Source organism: Poecilia latipinna, unplaced genomic scaffold (assembly GCF_001443285.1).
Source record: "Poecilia latipinna isolate Pla-1442-1.1 unplaced genomic scaffold, P_latipinna-1.0 Scaffold581, whole genome shotgun sequence".
NCBI lineage: Eukaryota > Metazoa > Chordata > Actinopteri > Cyprinodontiformes > Poeciliidae > Poecilia > Poecilia latipinna.
Genome location: NW_015113197.1, coordinates 318,096 through 340,362, shown reverse-complemented (window position 1 = coordinate 340,362; position 22,267 = coordinate 318,096). Strand labels below are relative to the sequence as shown.

The window sequence follows — 22,267 nt, the reverse complement described above, 5'->3', positions numbered from 1 at the left end:
TGCTGCGTTCAATAACATCTGGTAAGATCTTGTGGTTTGGTTGATTTCCTCAGTTAGGAAGTTTAAGTATTCAACAAAATTAAACGGTATCTGAAGCTTCTGTTGATTAAAAAATGTGAATGGATTTAAAATATAATTTTCTTTTCTCCGCCGAGGTCGAAATAACGCATATCGATTGAACAGCATGGGAATAGTTTAAAAGCAGTGAACCACTTTGTAAATTATTCGGAGTAAATAAGGATATCTAGAAATATCGACACTATGTTAAGCACCTGAACGTCGCGTCTCTGCCCCCTGCCCCGGCTGGGAGGAAACAGCCATTCCGAACAGCGCAGCCGTTGCTAACGATGCGATGTCCCGTCTTACGGATGAATCTTGGGTTTAGGGGCTTCATGGGTGCCGCGGTCACCAAAAACAAGGTGCGCTGACCTTTTCTTTTTTTCAGATTTCTTATAAATGGTAGCAAATGTCTTTCGCGAGCTCCGGTAACAGGCGAAAGCCAGATTCTGGGTCTAATGTGTGCCGAAGAGACTAAGGAGCGGAGCGCAACGTACCGCAGGAACTCTAGCATGCTAACCGCTACATGCTTACAGGAGCTAACAGTGGAATATCTGATACTTCGCTGTCTCAAAGCTCCTTTGGCCGCGGCGGTGTAACGCAACTGTAAATGGCTTTGTGTGGTTGTTAGTGTGAGCTTGTGTCTAATAAAGAACTCTACTTAACTGCAATTGGTCTTTAAGCTAACGATTTAAATCAATGAATACCGGGGCTCGTCTGGGGTGATGTTAGGCTAACTGTTAATTTAACTGAGCCAGCCGATTACTAAGCTAGCTTTCCCAAAACTTCTGTGCTTGGACTGTGTCTGTTTTGTCGCTTATGTCCCTTAAAATTTAGCTGCGGTTCCCAACAGGAGGCAGCGGATGTGGAGTAGCTCGTAGGCTAATGCAGCTGCCATCCTGTCAAAACAAGCCCAACCTCCTCACAGCGCCCGGAAACAGACATGCTGTGTAATAGAATGGATTCAGCTGCGGCCAGACGTTGACATCAGCTCATAAATGTGATTAGATTTGTGTTTATGATTTATGCTATTCTTTCTTTTTTTAGACTGCAATAATCATACTACAAGCGTCAGTGGCTTTTATAAACAAGAATTGGGTGTAGACGTTACATTTTATTGTGGAGAGTCATCAACTCAGGATTCCAATTATACAAACAGTTGAACGTTAGTGATCGTTGACAGCACCTCTGCCAGCTCACTGTTGATTTATGGGTGAGCTTTATGAATTTATAGATTATCTCTATTATGTTGTTAACATGTTGTAAAGTGGACTAGTACATTTTTTTTTTGCTCCGTTTACTCTTGGACAGTTGTGAAATATTGCCTCTGCTGCATGGATATTAAGCTGTTTGCATGTCATTATAGTAATGATGATTGTCATACAGCAAAAATCTTGTTTGCCTCTTCAGATTTGTTGAAAGACTGACTGCATAAAACACTCATACCTTAATCCGGCCTTGGAGTTTTTAGTGAAAGGGGATTTGGCACAAGTTCAAGCCCAGTTCCAAGGTGTTCAGTTTTGGTGGTTGGAGGAATCCTTAAAACATTACTAGGTTCTGAAGACTTCAGTGATTTTGATTAGTTTTGGCTGTCAAATAAATCCTAGAGAAAGTATTGTCTAGTTAAGACTTCTGACTCTATTTTAAGGCTTATTGTTGTATGTTTATTCATATTACTTTATTTATTTTAATTTGTATTGTCTGCTTTGCTGGGACAACAACCCCCACCCTCTTTTAGGGGATCAATAAAGTATTATTTTTATTTTATTTAGTACCAGTCTTTGAAATATTTTGACCAGCGTACATTTGAAAGTATTTCTGAGAAAGTTCCACACTAAATTGAGATTTGTGCACCCAATGGTCAAATTTAAAAATCCTTCCTGTTTTGTGTTGTATAGCATAGGGATGAAACAATTAATCAGATTAATCACATTGAATCAATTATTGAATTAATCATCAACTAATTTAGTAATCAATTAGCTGCTAACTGAAGAAAAATTTTGAGCTGTTGTTAAAAACATGCAGTGTGATTCTATTAACCAATGTCATATTCTTTTAAACTGTTTTAAATTTGTTTTACTTTTGTGTAACCAGGTTGTTATGTGCTGCAGATTTCTGTCCAGGTCCCTCTTGAAAAAAGATGTAGATCCCAATGGGGTTTTTACCTGATTACATAAAGGAAATAAAAAAGAACAACACATTCAGAGTGTGTAGAAAAAGTGTGTAGAATATATATACATTTTGCATTTAAGGAAAAAAAAATGAAAATTTGTTCAACCTAGAACTCTTAATGCCACATTTTAGCTTCACCATGTTCAAATTGGGTAATAAAATAAAATCTTTCAACAAGCACCTTTTGCTATCTTATTATGTTGATAAGTCAAGCAGAAAGGCCTGAGCTTTCCACATGCTGATGTTAGAAGTATTAGCTGCAGAACCATCCTTTGTTACAAATAATATAGTGTAAACTAATAAAATGTTGTTATTGCATTTTAAGCAATAGGAAAAGGAATTGATGCATCTTTTAAAGCTACAGTGTGTAACTTTTACAAAAATATATTTCTTCGATATCTGTTAAAAAAAAAAAAGAGATCCTCCACCTCGTCCCTTTTGCGATCTGCGAAAATCACCGCTCCCTGTCAAAAACAACTAATAAGAGCCAGGAGGCAGGGTTTAGTGTTGTCAATCAACCTTCCACTAACTAGCCTTAGCATTCTTGGCAGGCAATGTTGTGGTGAACCAGCAAAGAGCTAGAGTAGTGGTGCCATCCTGCATGTTTTTGTTCTGTCCCTCCTCAGCATGTCAGTGTTATTCTTAGGCCTTCTAAAGAGCCATTATTTGATGCAGGTGCGTTAAACCAGGGAGAGAACTAAAACATGCAGGATGGCGGCCCTCAAGGACCAACTTTGGTCACCACTGAGCTAGTGAGTGGGGTCAGCACCTGAGGGACTGACAGCGCTGAAGCCCTTCTCTCGACTCTGATTGGTTGTTTCTGGCTGGTGTATTTCTGTAGTTAGTACTGGGAGAAGGCAGAGAACACTGTCACCACATAATGATAATTTTAACAAATTTATAAAAAAAAAATATTTTTTTATTTTAAAAAAAGTGATGTACTGCAGCGTGAAGGTATTTCTGATATAGTATAAAAAAAGGCTTAAGAAAAATCTCCAGAATCTACCCGTTTTTTTTATCCGACTAATTGTCAGAATAATCAATAGATTATTAGAATAACTAAAATAATCAGTAGTTGCATCCCTTATGTAATCATTCTTGTCTGGAAAAAGAACCCTTCTGTAAATCTTTCAAAGCCTCAGACCGATGAGCTGAGGAAATGCCTAACTTAACAATGCCAGGAGTCGGACGTTTACTTTGTGTCTCTTCCCCTTTAGGAAACTGGAGCCATGGGTTTCCTCTTCAGCCTCGGATGAACCGAAATAAGCTGGACCCACGCGAGCCCAGCGAGCTGCCCCGGCCTGCAGGGGGCGCTCCCCTATCCCCAACACCCTCTCCAGTCATGGCGGGCTTCAAGCGGGGATACGATGGCAAAATTGCCGGCCTGTACGACCTGGACAAGACGCTGGGGCGGGGCCACTTCGCCGTGGTCAAGCTGGCGCGGCACGTTTTCACCGGGGAGAAGGTGGCGGTGAAGGTCATCGACAAGACCAAGCTGGACACGGTGGCGACGGGCCACCTCTTCCAGGAGGTGCGCTGCATGAAGCTGGTGCAGCACCCTAACATCGTGCGCCTGTACGAAGTGATAGACACTCAGACGAAGCTGTACCTGATCTTGGAGCTGGGAGACGGGGGAGATATGTTCGACTACATCATGAAACATGAGGAGGGCCTGAATGAGGAGCTGGCCAAGAAGTACTTTGCCCAGATCGTCCACGCCATCTCCTACTGCCACCGACTGCACGTGGTGCACAGGGACCTGAAGCCTGAGAACGTGGTGTTCTTCGAGAAACAAGGACTGGTGAAGCTCACCGACTTTGGCTTCAGCAACAAGTTTCAGCCGGGGAAGAAGCTGACCACCAGCTGCGGCTCTCTGGCGTACTCTGCTCCGGAAATCCTCCTTGGCGACGAGTACGACGCTCCAGCCGTAGGTACGTAGCAACCCGAGGCGACGTGCCGCAGTGAGTCACATTGTTAATTAGAGGAAATTATTCAAGAGTAGGAGCCCATGAGCAAACAGAATGTGAACCATTTCTTTACAGTGGATGTATATTTTCCACCAGGCATAAGGTCAGTATGGTTTAGATAATCAACCTTCTCTCGCTGGATTTTTTTTTTCCATCCATTAGCTCCAGCGCTAAAAGGATCCATGTTGGTTTAGCACAGGTTGTTTTGGGTTTCTTACCTCCAGAAGCTCTGGCTCTGTGAAACCATTCCTTTTTAAGCAGTAACGTTGAGTTGAGTCAGAGGAGAGAACCACTTTCATCAGGAAGAGTAAGTGAGCTCATGGAGACTGAAAACCACTCAAAATATTTCATGCATCATTCTTAGTTTTATTTTCAGTGTACTTAATTTAAACCACAGAGATAACATGAGCTCTGTTCCTCTTCTAGCAGTTTATGTAGATGTAAGGGGACCTGACTGTTTTGGTTCAGTTTTTATCTATTCACAGATTTTTGTGTGGAACAAAGCTCCAAATTGTTTGTGGAAAATTAGTCTATACGTGGACTCTTTTCACAAAACGTATCTAAAATATTTTTTAGAAATGCATCTCGGAAAGCTGGAATATCTCAAAAGGGTATTTTCTAACCCGGTGGTGTGACTGTGTGTTCTGATGGGTTCTGTGTAGCAGAACCTTTGGAGCTGCAGGATGCTGCAGGGTGCTGAGCCTGACGCTCGTCCTGTTGTTGGGTCTGTGGTGCAAGGTCAGCTGTGTTCAATCTCATCATGTCTGTGGGAGTCCCATTGCACTGAATTAACTGTCTCATTGATTTCCCATGGAGACCAGCAGAGTGCAGACACTACTGTTGTCCTTTCATTACAGGACATCATACCTTTCACACCAGCCTGTTCTATTTAAAGTAGAAACTAAAGTCAGATAATGTGGCCGGTTAAGCAGGTTTTTTTTTTTTTTAAGTATGTGGTGCTGTGAGAGCGCCACTGATGCTGAAAAATCTCTCATCAGTCACGTGTCAGTGCAGTGAGCACTTTTAAATTTAACCTGTTCTCTGTTTCCGCTTTTCTATTATATTTATCAGAAACTTGAAAGGTGCGGCTGAAGAATCTGTGATTACATTGTAGAAATTCTTCCTTAAAATCTCAAATCCACATGGACTTCTCTTGAAGACATTTCACTGTTCAGGAACTGCATGTTGCTCTGAAGTGTAATGCCAGTAAGGAGATACTGGAATATTTAGCAGCCAAGTGGAGGTGATGTCAGTCAGACTGACTGTGGTAAAGTCTGAAGCATCTCCAGCAGCACAGGATTAGGTCGCATTTTGCTTTTCAGCAAACTCACGCTTTTCCTAGCAGGTAGCCATACATCACTGGTGTCCAAACGTTTTGTCACATGAGCTGAAAAATCATAAAGTCAATAGGACTTAAGGACCAAATAACATTTTTGGCTTATCCACTCAACAGTCTCTAAGAATTGTGAATATTTTAATTAAACAAGTAAAGTAATCAGATTTGCCTCTGGAAAGGAATGTGTAACTTACAGTGTTTTTCAGGATTGTTTTTTTGGAAGAAATTTTACACATTTTCTAGATATCGATTGGAAAAGAACAACCTAACTTAGCCAATTCTGATCTATAAAATCAGGATTTAGTCTGTCTATGAAAATGCTTCCTGTATTTAGCCAAATTTAATAAATTAATGAAAAACAGACTTCAGTGTAGCAAAGTTTGCCTTTGAGTATAAATCATTGGACAGATGTGGGACAAACAATGACTGTGCTTATTGAAAGACAAATAGCAGACATGACCAGATAACTTTCAAACCAGTAAATGTCTTGGTTTAAATTAATTTATGTTCAGGCATTATATTCCTTTTCATGTTAAATCACTATTTCTAATTCCTGTTTCAGACAGCAAGGTCTTACAACACACGCACACGCACAGTCGTGTTTTCATTTCTTGTGGGGACTTTATATTGACTTTCATTGATTTTCGACAGCCTAACCCGAACCATCACATACCTAACCCCTCTCCCAGAAACCTCATTCCCCTCATCAGGACCAGGATTTGTGCCCACAAGAAGCAGTGGTCTCCACTGCCTCATGATGTAGACAGAAATAGGTCCGCACAAGTATATAAACATCTGGTTCACACACACGTATGCATGTGATGATTAAAAAAAAAAAAAGGTTTGGTCGTACAGTGTGGTGTTGAACCACAAACCTCACACATTATATTTAGTGAGTCAGATGGGAAATCTCGCAAAACGTCTCAAGACCAAACGTGAGTTCAGTGAACAAACATAGCCGACTGAGAAGAAACTATGGTGATAATATGTGGAGTATGTATAACAGAGAAAAAAACAATAGACATTTCTGATGTCCACTAGACCTTAAGGTGTGGTATGGTCGTTGTTTTGTTGTCTTTATTTAGAATTTCCCTCAACTCGCTTTCTGATTGGCTAAATGTCACCAGGAGCAATTAGCAAACTTATCAGTGCAATGGTAGTAAAAACTTAAAGGTGGTTTGTTGTGATGACTTCCTGAAGGCGGAGTTTCAGAAAGAGCTAGAGTACTTAAAGAGACAGAGACCCAATTAAGGTTTTAAATGTCATAATGAAATTTTTAAACTCATATTTGATATATACAGCATTTTATAACAACTGAAGGTAACATAGTTACTTGATTGTGCAATAAAATAAAATAAATAATACTGGCCCTTTAAGGCCAGATCCAAAGTCAGAAAGAGTTTATGGCAATAATAATTAGAGAAACCTAGAGCTGACTGACGAGTTCACATCCAAAGAAAAACATATTCAACAAACAGTGACATTGAAATAAATATAAAGAGGATTTGTTCTGAAGGTGGAATGGTTTTCTTTAAATTTTCCTGGATGAAAAGCAGAACATGATGTTAACCAGAGCATCATAGGCCACGGTGACTGTTTTCCATAGTAGAGTCTGTGAGAGGCCAGCACATGATCACTCTGTTGTGCACTAAAAACTAGAATTGTGTCCCTGCAGCACTAGTTGTTCAGTTAGCAACAGGAGCTGTAGGCCTCAGATCTTGATCTGGATCAGGCTCCAGGCTGCAGTCTGCAGATAGAACATGCCGACCCAGGCTGTAGTAACCACACGAGCCCATGCCTGAGCTCAACGGATGTGGTTAGGATGAATGTGCGTAGAAGCAGATGTGCAGCAGTTGCACAAAGATCTCCCTCCTGTCAGAGGAGGTTCACTGATTGCAGTTTTCTGGTTTGACCTGCTCATTCTGAATTTGGCCAATGCCAATTTTTTTCTCTGAAATGTTAAATATAGCAAGAAAGTCACTGAGTTGGTAACAGTGGGGTGACTGTTGTTAACTGCAAACGTGGACTGGGCTAACAGTCAAACCTCTCTAAAAGCAGAGCAGAAGAGGACAGTGGTTGATTTTTAGACCTTTGCTGATGTAGATAAGATTGCAGGATAAGATCTGCTTCACATGTAAGTCTCAGCCGGTCGCATCTCTCCCAAAATTAAGGAAATCGGCGCCAATAAATTGGTGCACCCACAGTTCATGTGAATATCTTGTAGAAGCCGAAAGTTTGTGAAACATCATGACATGTTTAGCAGCACACCATGCTGCTAAACATGCTTTAGATGTTAACAAGTCTGATTCGCCATCCTTTGGCGAACTTTGGAGTTGTTTTGGTTACCAGTTCAAGTTTATTTGCTTCGCACATTTCAGCAGTTTAATGGCTTATGTCATAAAAACATCACTCAACCCCCAGCTGTGAAAACAAACATTAAACGTTGCGTTTCTGTGCTGCACCAGGTTTTGTAAGCAGTTCTCATGCTGTTGTGTGAAGGAACACACCAAGAGGAGTTTGGTCCTAGAAAGATAATGTGAATAATGATACTATTTATTTTCTGTAAACTCACTGTGCTCTACTGTGGAGGACACAAACTACCAAAATACAGAAATGATGTGTGTCGACCTTGTCATAATAAAGTTAGGTTGTTTTGACTGCTATCACCTTTACAAATTAATATATATATTTTTTTCTAATAACATGTCTATGTCACTAGTTTATTAAGCAAGGCAGTTTTATTTTTATAGCAGATTTTTAGCAACAGGGCCATGCAAATAGTTTTTCATGATATGAAGGAAATTAAAAAATCAAGCAAGCAACAAACCCTGACATTACAGTGGAAAAGTAATGGAACATTTTGACATTGTGGTGCGGCTTTGTGTTCAGATCTATGATGTAAATAAATTAAAGCTGCATTCTAGAAGTAGTTTAGTAGTCGGTTATTCGGATGATTAATCAATTAATCGGATAAAAAATTTGGCTCAAGCTGTAGATTTTTCTCTTAACCACTTGAGCTTATTTATACAATATTGAAAGTGAATTAAAAGATGAAAAAAAAAACAAATAGTTCAATGCCTTTTCAAAATAAGAAAATAAACTTTTTATTGACTAAAATGCAATAACAGCATTTCTTTAGTGAACTCTTGATCATTTGTTGCCAATGATGCATCTGCAGCTAAAAAAATCCTTCTAACATCAACATGTGAAAAACTCACGTTGATTTCTGCTAGACTTACAGTATTGCTCCATCCCATTAAATCCCTTTGAAGTTTAAACTCCACTGAAGTTTGTGGTTGTCAACTGGAGAACGTGTTGAAAAGCTAATCCTGCCTCTGCTAAGCTGAATCATTTCTTGATGCTTCGTTATTGTTGTTAGCAGATGGAGTTTCCTGTTTGTTTGGGCTGTTGGCTGCGGTGGTTTATGTATTAGCTGTGGCAGTGAGGCGTTTGCTGTCAGTGGTCTGTCTTTGTTAGAGTGATGGGAGATTCAGGCAGTCCCTCTGTGTGTCTCCCTGCCTCAGACATCTGGAGCCTTGGCGTGATCCTGTTCATGTTGGTTTGCGGCCAGCCGCCTTTCCAGGAAGCAAACGACAGCGAGACTCTCACCATGATCATGGACTGTAAATACACTGTACCGGCCCACGTCTCCAGTGCCTGCAGAGAGTAAGTATGGATCCGCCGTCCTCTCCACTTCATTCTTCATTTATTTACTTATGTATTATTTATTAAGGTGGAGTTTTTTTCTCCACCCTTTGCCGAATGTACCTCTGAAAAATGACATTTAATCAAACTTCTTCTATTTAGCACTTTTTACTCAGACAAGCAGGGTTTTCCCCAGAAAACTTGCTGACCCTGGTGGTCGGGCACCGTGGCGGTTCACCGGGCTTTTGTATTAAAGGATGGTAATTTGACAGGAAACGTAAATATTACTGGGTAATTATGTTACAGGAAAACATTGCTGACAGTACTTAAACCCACAACTACAGAATATTAAAAACAACAAATAAAATAAATACAATTAAAATAAATATCAATTATTTGCACTTCTGTTAAATCCAAATTAAGTCAGTGAATTTAAACTCAATGTAATACTGATCACATTTAGAACCGGCCCAAAGCATAAACAAACTAAAAGAATACTGATGCTGTTGAATTTGATTTAATGGTTACAGGATAGATAAATTAAGAGATTATAAATTGTTTATAATTTCAATTTAAGATTTTAAGGAGCTGGCAAGTTTACTTTGTAAAAGTTCAAAGATCAATCTTCATATTTAGATTGTTTTGGATCTTAGTAAACTACAATTACATTTGACTGCTCAGTCAATGAAACTAGGCCCCCTCTCCAGGTTTCACTAAATCCATGTTGAAACCTTGTTGGTAGTGCTGATGGTCTTAGCAGCAAGAGGGGCCCCTAAGTCAAATTCTACTCAGGGCCTTATTCAACATTGAACCGGCCCTGCATGATGAGCGAGACCCGCTGCACAGCGCATCTCTGCAAACACAAAAAGAACCTTGAAACCTTAAATAAAATGAATTAAGACTCTAAACAAAACCACCCTTCAAGAAATATATATATATCAGAAGAATGGAAATGATCAAGCTCATTTTAATTTACCATGCAATTAATTGATTAATCACTTATTGCGACAGGTTTAAGAATTGCTTTTCAAACTAAAGTAAAAGTTTAAGTAGAAATAAAAATTCAGGCAGTCCCTCTGTGTTGCCTCTCTGCCTCAGACATCTGGATCCTCGGCATTATCCTGTTCAGACTGAACATAAGGGGTAAAATAAATAAATAATGTGTACAGTGTACATAGGTGTACAGTAAATAATACTGTAAATTAACAATGGCATGCTCTGACCTTTGGTCCAGTCTTTAATTATTTCTTCTGTTATCAAAGTGAATCTGCAGCCTTGTCCACTTATTGCTATATTTTTATCTTTGACTCCTCCTCATTACTTTTATATTTTTATAGATGTTCTTTATTATTACCTGGAAATCTGATAAATCTCCCTGAGTATCTCTGTGGGCTAAAGACAAGACGTTTTTAAAGCTCGAGAAAATTAAATGCATTTTACAAGGATGTACAAAAATGTTTTACAGGAAATTGCAATGTTTTATTTCTTATTTTTCAAACTTAGGTTTTGCTCCACTGAATGTGCCTGTTCCTGTCCTCTTTTGTTTTTATGTAAATATGTGATGAGATTTTTTTTTTGTGTTGACGTTGGTGAGCTGAGATGTGAAGGGGGTTGGATTTGTTTTCAGTTTTACTTTTAATTGAATATTGTATTTTCCCTTTGTTACAAAAAAACCAACGAAACAGCTGACAGTAAGTGCATTGTATTGTATTTCTTGATGCACTATCTTGCACCAACACACACTATGGACATTAAGAGTCAATAGGTGCCAAAAAATGTTTTATAAAATTGTAAATTTATGTTTTGCTAAATAAAAATATTGTGAAAAAAATAGCATGCTCTGCTGAAAAAGACTATTTAGAAGAAATGTAAAAACATTCTCAGCTCCATCAAAGCCTACATCTCCCACTGTCAGTGAACACAACACACTGTATGCTCAGATCTTCCATGCATGGCTCACACCAGTGGACCTGTGGCTCAGATCAAGCTTAATTATTAGAGGATGTGTTTGTTTGAGTGAGACAGTGTTTGAGTTCACATGCTGAGAAAAACCTCAGACATTCTAAAGATAAACATTTCTCCAATAAAAACTTCTAAATGTGTCACTGGTACTGAATGTCAGGTCTAAACTCAGATTTAGCAGCAAAGGGAAATTATTTCCTCCAATGAAAGCACCTCTAAAAGAAGCCAAAACACAAGAATTGATAAATTATGATGAATTAAACCTTTTTCACATAAAGTGTTCGTAGATCAATAAGACCTGGAGACTACATGAGCAGTCAGACGACATTACTTCCTCTTCTGACCTTTAGTGTATCTTGTCCTTCTCTTCTCAACTGGTTCTCCATCTCATCCCAGTCTGATAGACCGCATGCTGCAGAGGGACCCCAAGCGCCGAGCCTCACTGGAGGAGATTGAGAGCCACACCTGGCTGCAGGGGGTGGACCCCTCGCCGGCCACCAAGTACAGCACTCCTCTGGTCTCCCACAAGAACCTGTCAGAGGAGGAGCACAACAGCATCATCCAGCGCATGGTGCTGGGAGACATCGCTGACCGGGAGGCTATAGTGGAGTATGTTTCATTCCCCTCTAAACTAAAATGCTCTGTTATTTGTTGCTCTTTATACAACTGTCATAAAAACATGCTGCAGAGTGTGCTGTTGGGTAGAATCCACGGTTGTAACATGATTATAGGAAGTCACTTGTTTGTATGGTGAGAGAAAACCTGTTAGAGGCTGCTGGCAAACCAAAGTTCCCAGTTTTTCCTTGTCAGATTTTTTTCTTTTTAGAAGCTCTTTAAAACCATGAATGATTTTCCTTCCACTTCATAGTTTTGCACTGCTTTGTGTTGCTCTGTTTTACGTAAAATCCACAGTAGCCTTGTAAGTCAAGACCAACACTACAGTGTATTGTGACTGAGACCAAGACGAGCTCCCCACACAAATACACCAAGCTAGGTGGCAAACAGCTAGCAATAAACAGAAACTTATGTCCAAAAACACACAGTATGTAACTAGCTTAGCATGTGTAGCTAATATTGACTAAATCTCTTTGTGTAAGGACCAGGTGAAGAATTTTGTTTTACAGAGGCACATTGCTAGCTGGCTTTGCTAACATCAGTTTCACATACTGTCACTTTCCTAAAATAATGGCTAAAGTCATTGTTTGGCAAAAGTGATTTTATCTAAACAAAATGTTCATCCCTTTTTATTGTTAAAATATGATTTAGGCAAAAAAAAAAAAAAAAAAAATCACTGTCTAAAAGTGACCAGTCTTTATTTAAGGACAGTGATGATATCTTGAATCGGTCCACAGTGTGCCTGCTGGGCCCTCTGTCTCCTCTCCTCATCATGTGTGTTCTGTTTCAGAGCCCTGGAGACCAACAAATACAACCACATCACAGCAACGTACTACCTGTTAGCAGAGCGGATCCTGAGGGAGAAGCAGGAGAAGGAGGTCCAGACCCGCTCCTCCAGCCCCAGTAACATCAAGGCACACTTCAGGTAACAGCTTCCCCCGCTGCCGAGGGAGACGTCAGGAACCTGTGGTAGCTAAACATCACTGTCACTGTCGAAGTAAAGATCTGAGTCACTCAGTGCATTTCCATTACAGATGTGGGCAAAACTTTGTCAATATTCCGCTAATGTAGAAAGAACATGAAAGAACAATTGCTGTGTTTCTATTAAATAAGAAACACAATGAAAACCACACGTGAAGAAGCTTGTCCACGTGATACGTCATTAACAAACATCTTTCACCTACTTGCTATAGCCAGTGACAAGATCCCGTTGTTGGTCATGTGACTCGTGTGATGCAGAAACTAGTGTTTCCATTGCAGTTCTGCAAAATAAACCAATTTTGATACGACCAAAAAAATAGACCTTTTTATTGAAAAACAAGTTGTTGTTTTTTTTTTTTTTTTTTTTTTTCAAAATTGGTGTGCTTCCATTAAGCAAATTCCTTTTCGAAATGTCATATTACATAATTATATGGTCAGTGGAAACGCAGCTGCTGTGTGAAGTGTGGAACTGCCCTGGCGTGGTCACAGCAAGCTTCCACCTGCTTGGATCAGAGAACTGGAGGAAAGAAATCCTCTGAGCCATAGAGCAATCTGTGTCTCATCATCATTTCCCATCATTACTTCTAATGTCTGTTAATTCTCACATTCCTTCCCAGCAGTGTTAGCGGTAGCTTGGACCTCGACCATTACTCACGCTGCTATAAACTAAGATGATGAGTCCTTGTTTGGTTCATCCCTCAGCTATTTGCTCCATGCTTCCTTGCCAGCATTGTTGCTCTGAGACTTAGCAGGATCACACATTGAGACATATTTTGCTCAACATAACTGGACGAATCAGTTTGAAGCAGCTGTTTGTTGCCATGGTGACCTGGATGTCCAGGTTCTCATTAACGCCATACCTGCTTTAAGACACCAGGGAGAAGGTGTGTGTCAGCAAATTTTCCAGTGCTGTGTACATAGCAACAGTAATCTAGCCAAACACCACACTGACATCTGGAGGTGTGTGTTGTGCTTCTTGTATCCAAAGTGGGAGTGTTTTATTCTCATACAGGAAACTCAGCTTTAATGTCACAAGTTAAAATATCTCATATTTACACAGTGAGACAGATGAAGGTTCTATCAAAGTAAAATATTCAAAACTAACTGAAAACATGATTTTCTTTTTATTTGAAGCAAGAGCAATAATAACAAGAATGAAATAATTTAATACAGTGGTTCAGTGTTTGTAGGGTTCACTCAGTCTCTACAGGATTTTTGTATTCTGTCGATTTTTAAAAACTGAGAGAAAACACACAATATTGTATAACAAAATTGTAGGTATAACAAGTTTCATCATATAGTGGGTGTCGTGCAACACAGCAGGAGCAACAAACCACAGACACACACGCACACACACACACTCTTATTTTAGTCACCAACATTCAGATGTCAGATGGGAAACCTCGCAAAACGTCTCAAGACCAAACGGGAGTTCAGGTTAATCAAACATGGGCGACTGGGAAGAAACAACGATGATAATGTTTGGATTATGTCTAACAGAGGCAAAACGATGCAATGACATCAGCTTGAACGTTCTGGTGCACCATGGCCATTGTTTTGTCTTCTTTATTTAAAATTCACTCCGTGTTTCCATCAACTCGATTTCTGATTGGCTACATGTCACAGTCAACAGGCTGCATCCTTGTTTGTCATCAGGGAACACCACACACGCTGCCATATCAGGCCAAGACAATCCATCATGTTCAGTATCAACAGCTTTAGACCGGAACGGTCCTGGCATCCTTCTCAGCAGACCAGGACCACCACACATCTCCTAAATTTATCTTAAAAGCCATCCTGACGTTTGAGTTGTCCTCAAAATTGTCGGAATGAAAAATTGGCGTAAAAATCTTGCCATGTGAACGAGGCATTTAGGACCTACCATTTAATAGCTCAACTGTGAGATCTCCTCTAAAAATGCTTGATATGTTTTGATAGTTTCCTCATCACATATACCTGAATATGCATGAATGGAGTAGAAACCATTTTAGCAGTACCGCCGAAGCTAGTACCCACTGTCCTCCTAACCTCTGCTCTTGGGATTTCAGCCAATCAGTGAAATGATTCAAGGACCATGTTGGAATAAAATGTCACTGTGCTCCAAAGTGATTTGATAATTTTTGGTTGAATCAATACATGAAAGCAGGTCAACCATTCGTCTAATATTCAGCTTCATGCAGCCAGCATGCTGAGTTCAGTGACTGCACAGAATTATCTTTTATTTTTTGACAAGTTTGCACAAATCAATGGTAGTTTGGCTTATCTGTTCATCAACTTGTGTAGTAAAACAATGCCAGAGTTGTTTTCCTCCACCATCATGTCTTCCTACAGCAGTAACGGGAGCGTTGGCGTCCAGGGAGCAGCTGTTTGTTCCTCCCTAACTGCTACATTTTCCTCTTTTTTTTAAAGGATGGAGAAACAGCCTCATTTCAGCCAGATGACCAGCAGTGTGCAGGGTTAGAGCTGCATTTCTCCATTCCCTAGGGCAACCAACGTCTCTTTTGAATCAGCACAACATCCTAGAACATTAGTTAACTTTATTTACATCAGAACAAGAGGAGAAATGTGGACTTTGAGGAACTGACACTGAGCTGAAATCACAAACACATGCAGAGATCTAGTGGTTGGTTTAAGGAATCTGATTCACCACTAAGTTTGGATCACTTCCTCCTCTGGTGTTGATTTGTGGTTTATTTAATCAGAGCAGTTCTGCAGCTGCTACCAGCTCTTGTACCAGGTGTGACAGTAGTTTGTCGCTCTACTCAAATGTAATGTGACAAGGTGTTCTCTTGTTTGACCCAGACCATGTGTGTGTGATGTGTGTGTGCAGGCAGTCCTGGCCCACCAGAATGGACATGCATCAGGACATAGAAGACTCTCTGGCTTCCTCGTCCATCTCGCACGCCGGGGGCCCCCAGTCCCCGGCCCGGAGTGCAGAGAACCTGCTGAACGGACACCGTTCCAAAGGCATGATGGACCTGGGCCGGCGGGAGGAGGCCACGGTCACCGACTCAGCTCAGGTTTCCATCATGTTTCATCTCGCATGTGCAGAAGTGATTGAAGGGTTGTACTTTGACTAGACCAGACCTGTCCTTCAGCTTCAAAAGCGTGCAGCCGTAACAAAGCCATCAGCTGTAGTATTGATGGCACTGCAGGATGTTCCCTGATGATGCTGCCTCCTAATGAATGGACATGTGTAGTTGATTCCAGTAAGACCAGGAAGTATCTCTAGATTACTGAAGACCGATAGACACAGAAGCTCTGATCTAGAGTGCTTTGTCTTTGAGTTCATTTTGTAGACTGGTTTTTTGACAAGATGTTTCTAATTTTAAAGGGGCAGTAATATTTAAGATTGACTTTGAGCTTCACATCATGTTATGTTATTTACTCATCAAAAACATATATGAAGTGTTGCTTTGATTTTTTTCATGCGTGTTTGAGAAATCCTTTAATCTCTCATAGAAACCATTAGGCTGTGCAAAACACCTGGGTGGACCTAGCCCCGCCTTCAAGGACAATGCTCCTCCTCACAGCTTCAGTTTCCAAGCTTCTGCCTCAGAGTAGCCCTCCCCCAAAAATTCCAAACTCAGCTCCTTCAGACTAACCAGCAGTAATTAGCAAACACCTGGTGGAACGGCTCATCTGCTGAGCTCATTACAAGAGTTACTTCTTAGCTCAACGCTGATAAAAACATTGTTAAAGGGTTAATAGAGGAACCATGATGACTTCCTCAAGGTGGAGTTTCAGAAAGAGCAGGAGTTTTTAAAGACAAAGAAGCCCAATTTCATTATGTTAATTAGAAAGTAAAAAAAAATTGACATATTTTGCATATAAAACATTTTTCTAACAATTGAAGGTAGCATAGTTACTTGATTGTGCTATAAAATGGCATTATGTGTCTGGAAAATACATAGCACTGCCCATTTAATAATATCCCGGAGATGAAAAAATAAAATCCCAGAAACCTGTTAAATATGGTTGAAATAACTCAGAGGGTCTTTATCATCCAGATGACCTGATTGGCTAAGCAGGTTCAGGCTGCTCTTGTCGCTGACTTGCCACTTGATTTTCTCTGCCCTTATAAATAGGTGCGTGCGTGCGTGCGTGTGTGTATCTCTGTAACACTTGTCCTGTGTTGTGTTTGCTTCAGGGAGCCTGTGCAGCAGCAGCTTCTGGCCCTGCTGCTGCTGGGACCTTCAGAGCTGCAGGTCCCTCCACATCAGCAGCCAAGCAGAGGATCTGTCTGTTCAGGTCAGAGTTTACCTCAACCTCCTCTCGGATCTGAACTCAGCAGATCCAGTGATCTGGTGTATTTGTTTCTCTTTGATCCTCTGCTAATTTGGCCCTGTCCTTACTGCGTGGCTGTTAGGGTGGAGGAAGATGAAGAGGAGGAGGAAGAACAGGACCCGTCGCCCCTTCCGACCCAGGTGATCCTGCGGCGGAAACCTCCCTCCATCACCAACCGCCTCACCTCCAGGAAGAGCGCCCCGGTGCTCAACCAGATCTTTGAGGAGGAGGGCGAATCGGACGACGACTTTGAGATGGATGAGGGTCTGCCACCCAAACTCAGCCGGCTCAAGATGAACATCGCCGGCGGGGCTGGGGGTGTGGGCTCCGGGGCTGCCTCGGCCGCGTCCCCCGGCCCCACGCAGAAACGCTACCACAGACGCAAGAGCCAGGGTCGAGGGTCGTCCTGTTCCAGCTCGGAGACCAGCGACGACGACTCAGAGAGCCACAGGAGGCGCCTGGACAAGGACTCTGGTTTCACCTACAGCTGGAACCGGAGGGACAGCAGCGAGGGGCCCCCCGGCAGCGAAGGTGGTACTGGGGGGGGCAGCAGTTCCGGCCAGGGGAAGCCCCCCTCGGATGGTGGCGGCTCCTCTGGCCCAGACAGAGGCAGCCCCCCTGGTAACGGGGAGAGGGAAGGTGGCAGTGGTGGAGGGGGTGGTGGGGGTGCCGGAGGGGGCCACCAGGGACAGGATCGACCCTCCAGCTGCTGCAGCAGCTCCACCAAGCCGGCCCTCAGCACGGCGAGCCGGCCCTCCCGCACGGCGAGCCGTGGCGCCGAGCTGGTGGAGAGTCTGAAGCTGATGAGCCTCTGCCTCAGTTCGCAGCTGCAGCTGCAGCAGCGCAGCGGGCGGGGGGGCCGAGCAGGGGGCGGGGCCAAGGTCATCCTGGACCCCTGGGGCGTCAAGGAGAAACCAACGTGGAGGATCTGCATCAGCTCCACTGACAGCCTGGACTCCATCGGCCTCCCCACCGCCGGCCTGCCCCGTTCCCACGCCGTGCTGCACCTCCGCCAGAAGGGGGCGCCGCCCGGCAGCAGGGACGCTCACAGCAACCTGCACGGCCTGAAAAATGGCGTGCTGCAACTACCTCTGTGTGAGAAGAGCATCTCTGTTAACATCCAGCGCGGCTCCAGAGACGCTCTGCTGTGTACCTCAGCTCCAGCCAGCTGCTGCCAGGTCATCTGAGGCCCCGCCCCCTCACCCGCTCCACCCAGCTCCTCTGTTTTAAACGCCTGTTTTTAGCCACTTGCTTGTACCATTTTCACTTGTTTTTTTGTTTTTTTTAACCAACTGCACTTTATTGTTCTTCAGCTGAATGTCAGAATTGAGTCCAGTTTGATAAAGAAGTGAAACCACTATACATCGCTTTTTATATGAGCTTAAAACAGTTCAGAGCGGAATTTAGGTGAAATGATGTCTGTCGATGGAAGATCTCTGCTGCTTTTTTGGTTGTCAGTTTTCCAGGCCTGGGTCAAATCTGAACTGTAACGTGGAATGTTTCAGGATGTGATGGTAAGCAGAGCTTCATTCAGATTCGGGTTCAGAGTTCTGGGACTGGTTTGAGTTTCCAGTCGATTCTTCCTGCTCTGTCAGCCTGTCTAACATTCATCTGGTGTTGTTGGGCTCTACTGCTCTGGGAGTTTCAGCTGTGGAGGAACCACAGCACCAGAACAAGGTTCATGGTTCAGAGTCATGATGAGGTCAGAGGTCAGCTTAGGTCCCACTTACAGGTTCCAGCTTAACCAGGAAAACAGACATTAACCATAGCAGCACCAAAGTGTCCTCTGTGTCACTATAAACCTTCTTCTGATTTTACTGTTTTTACCTCTAATGAGGAAGAATTACAGGAAGTGTCAGAATCTGGTTCTGGCCACTTTTGATCCCATTTCCACAAAGCTGTTCTAAATCCTGACCCAGTTAAGAGTCGATGGTGAAACGGAACCAGTGACCCACCAGTCTGCTGTTTGCTGGGTGAGAACTGGAGGAACTGGTTTAACACTGGACCTGGTTCTGGTGGAAAGGCCTGCCCGGATGTAAAGCCATAAATGACATAAACACGCCCTTTTGGCCTTTAATAATGAGCAAACAGTGTAAAGTTCAAAGGTCACCATGTTCCATCATCAGGAGGAGGGAAGTCCAAGGCTGGCTGGGCTGCCAGGTGTTAGGACAGCAACTTATTCATATTTTTGCTAACGTGGATTCCTTCCATCAAAACAATCATTTTTACAGAATCTCCTCCTGATGTTTGTGTTCACTCCTTCACTCATCAGCTCTGCTTTTCCTCCTGTTGCACTCAGACAATCTGCAGCTCCTCTTCCTGTCAGACTTTCCTCTGCAGCTTTAAAGTTCCGATCAGAATCTACACATTATGAACATTAATGATGATCATATCAGTTGCTAAGAATTAGAACTGGTCATTTTGCATGGTGGGATTATTATACAGCTGCAGGATGATTTGAAACATGACTTATTACCTGTTATGAAGACGAAGGAGTCTTCATGAATGTTTACGACTGTTGTCATGAAGTGTCATTTGATAAACAATGATAGAATGTAAAGTTGACCATTTTAATGGACTTTTAATACAATTCTGTATTAAAAGTGTCATTATTTACCAAATGACACTTCATGACAACAGCCTTAAACATTCATGAAGACTCATTCATGTTCATTAAAGGTGTTAAGTCATGTTTATGACAGTGTCATGTCAGTCTTATGCACACCCCATCAAAAAAAAGTGTCACCTCCAACTTTCTTCTTGGGATTTTGACTTTTTCTTGGATTTCTGACCTTTATACAGAATTTTAAGAAAAAAGTCAAAATCCTGAAATTTTAAGTCAGAATTTAGATATTTTTTTGTCATTATTCTGACTTTAAGAGATTAAAATTAAAGTCAGAATTCTGACTTTTTTGTAAAAAAGTCAAAATTCAAGAACGATTTCTTATTTTCAGTGGCTCTAACCTCCTTCTGTACCTTCATGAATACATTGACTGGATAAAGATTTCTGACTTACAAAGCAGCACCTTCTAACAGAAACATTTCATTTGAAGAGAAGTGCGGCGTTTTGTATAAATTCTTGCATGATGTTGCATTAAAAAGTCACTTGCTGACCAACTATGGAAAAATAAGCTGATAGATTTTGGTTCTCTCCTCCTCACACCTGAACGTCTCCCAAAGCTCACTGTTCATGCGGCTGCTGAGTCATGTGTTGTGTACATAGCGTTATGAAGATGAAAAATGTATTTTTTAAACATGTACATTTTATGAAATGTCTGCTGTTTAATTATTGTTTGTGTTTCTTGCTGGTGTGTTTAAAAAAATAAATCGGCCATGTGAGAGTCGGCAGGAAGTGGAAGAGCGGCCATGTTTTAGGGCATTGGCAATAAGCTATAGCATGTGTTGCAGCTATCTGTACAGAGACGTTTCATTAGCTTCACTTTTTCTGTCAATTCCAAACCTACGCAGCTTCTCAGCTGCCGCCGTCAACTTTTAGTTTCGTCAAAGATTTTCTGAAGAACCAAATGTACATAGAGTTGTAAATATGGTGCTCTCTTTACCTAGAACATTTTGGTGCATAGTTGTACAGTAAAACTAGCCTTATAATGACCGTAGTAATCCTGTATGGATGTGATAGTTGCGTGGGCAAAATGACAGTTCTCTTCATACCGTCAGCTGTCTGACTGTTGTCTTTACTCAGCTGTTTTCAGGTGAATGATGTGCATGTGTCTCAGTGTTGGAGCAGAATCAGCCACAGAAATCCTACTGGACCAAAAGGCAACAAACAGGAAGAAAAAAAAAAAAACATCACTGTAATATTCTGGAGTTGATACCTGTTGTCAGACAATACATATAGCTCTGGTAATATCCCAAAAAATAAAAGTTGAATTTTGTCTCTTACATGTGAGTTTTTTTTGTTGTTTTATTTATTTTCAGATTTGAACACATGTACATCAGACCATTATCATGATATCAAGCTCACCGTATTGTTAAAGGGCCAATATTCTGTAAAATCAACATCTTTGAGGCTTATGGTGTAATGTTATTGCTTCACCAAAAATATCTGGAGTCCTGCCTTGATTCTTTAATGCATGTTTGAGAATTCCTTTAATCTCCATGGCAACCATTCAGCTGTGCAAAATGCCTGGGTGGCCCTAGCTCCGCCTTCGAGGCACAGCTCCTCCTCAGAGCTGCAGCTTCCATCTCACAGAGCAGCCCTCCTCTAACACTTTCAGTCAGCTCCTTCAGACTAGTCAGCAGCAATTAGCAACCACCTGGTGGAACGACATATATGCTGAGTTCATAAGAGATACTTCTCAGAGCAACACTGGTAAAAATATAAAAGTCTCTCTCTCTCTCCATCTATCTATCTATCTATCTATCTATCTATCTATATATATATATATAAATTCCCTTCTTACCCTCTGAGCTTGGGTCCGGGTCCTCTACCCCTTTAAGACTGATTCATCCCATCCAAAGTCATATTCAGTCCATTTTCTGCAATTTTATCTAACTTGCAGGTTTTGGTCCAGAGTTGTTTGGTCTGAAAGCCTCACCCTGACTCCTTCCATCATTCAGACAGCTCAGTCTTCTTCCCATCAGAGCATCAAGCTTTTCTCCATGAAGAGATCTGGTGCGTTTGGAGCTGGAGGTTTCAGTTCAGCCTCATGTAAATTTGGGATTTCTTCTTTACTTCAGTCCATTTTAAAGGACTTGAAGTGGAACAACAGGATTCCTTTGCTCCTCTGTATGTTTCTGTGAATCTCAATCTAACCTTCAAGGCCTGCCAGTGTTGCCACAGGTAGGAGAGCTGCTGAATATGAATAGGAGAAGACAGAGAAGTGTGAGCAGGACCAACCCGGCCAGAGGAATCCAGCTCTGCCTCCTAAAAGGTCAAGCGACCCTCCAGCCTGGGTTTCCCCTGGATCTGCTCCAGAGATCAGGTTGGGATGTGAAAATCCGTCTTAAATCCCAACAGGACTGACATCATTTCTCATTCTCATAGTTCTAGATTGTTTCCGTCTGTCCTGCTTCATGGACCTCCTACCTCTCCGTCCATTCAGCTCCAACACTGAGTGGACTTTATCGGTCTGTCTTCACGTGATTCAGATGGGAGTTGTGAGGGTCTCTGAATGATACTCAGAGCAGCAAAAGGTGTTGAAAAGCTTTCAGGTGCTTGGCGCTGAGGAGGGGCACTCTCTCTCAGCTCAAATGACCCAGAAGCTTCCAGAGCAGCTGGCACGCC

General features: G+C 41.8%; 1 protein-coding gene across 2 annotated transcripts; it reads left to right on the top strand.

The window, feature by feature from the left end:
- The first annotated feature begins 307 nt into the window (after positions 1–307).
- snrka (SNF related kinase a) lies at positions 308–19,822 on the top strand. Of its 2 annotated transcripts, XM_015042225.1 has the most exons (9): positions 308–419; positions 3,447–4,160; positions 9,057–9,198; positions 11,536–11,748; positions 12,545–12,679; positions 15,566–15,755; positions 16,886–16,986; positions 17,105–17,662; positions 18,749–19,822. In XM_015042225.1, exons 2-9 carry the CDS (start codon positions 3,482–3,484, stop codon positions 18,783–18,785), a joined length of 2,055 nt encoding a protein of 684 aa, XP_014897711.1. In that variant the 5' UTR covers positions 308–419; positions 3,447–3,481; the 3' UTR covers positions 18,786–19,822. The 2 variants fall into 2 exon arrangements, with proteins under 2 accessions (XP_014897711.1, XP_014897710.1); XM_015042224.1 differs by lacking the exon at positions 18,749–19,822 and having other exon boundaries at positions 17,105–18,384.
- The last annotated feature ends 2,445 nt before the right edge of the window (positions 19,823–22,267 follow it).

What these genes read in the sequence shown, in the direction of transcription:
- snrka (XM_015042224.1), top strand. Translation starts at nt 3,482, where the DNA reads ATGAACCGAAATAAGCTGGACCCACGCGAGCCCAGCGAGCTGCCCCGG. An exon ending in GTCTCCAGTGCCTGCAGAGA is followed by an intron (nt 9,199 to 11,535) that starts GTAAGTATGGAT and finishes ATCTCATCCCAG; the next exon opens with TCTGATAGACCGCATGCTGC. An exon ending in CGGTCACCGACTCAGCTCAG is followed by an intron (nt 15,756 to 16,885) that starts GTTTCCATCATG and finishes TGTTTGCTTCAG; the next exon opens with GGAGCCTGTGCAGCAGCAGC.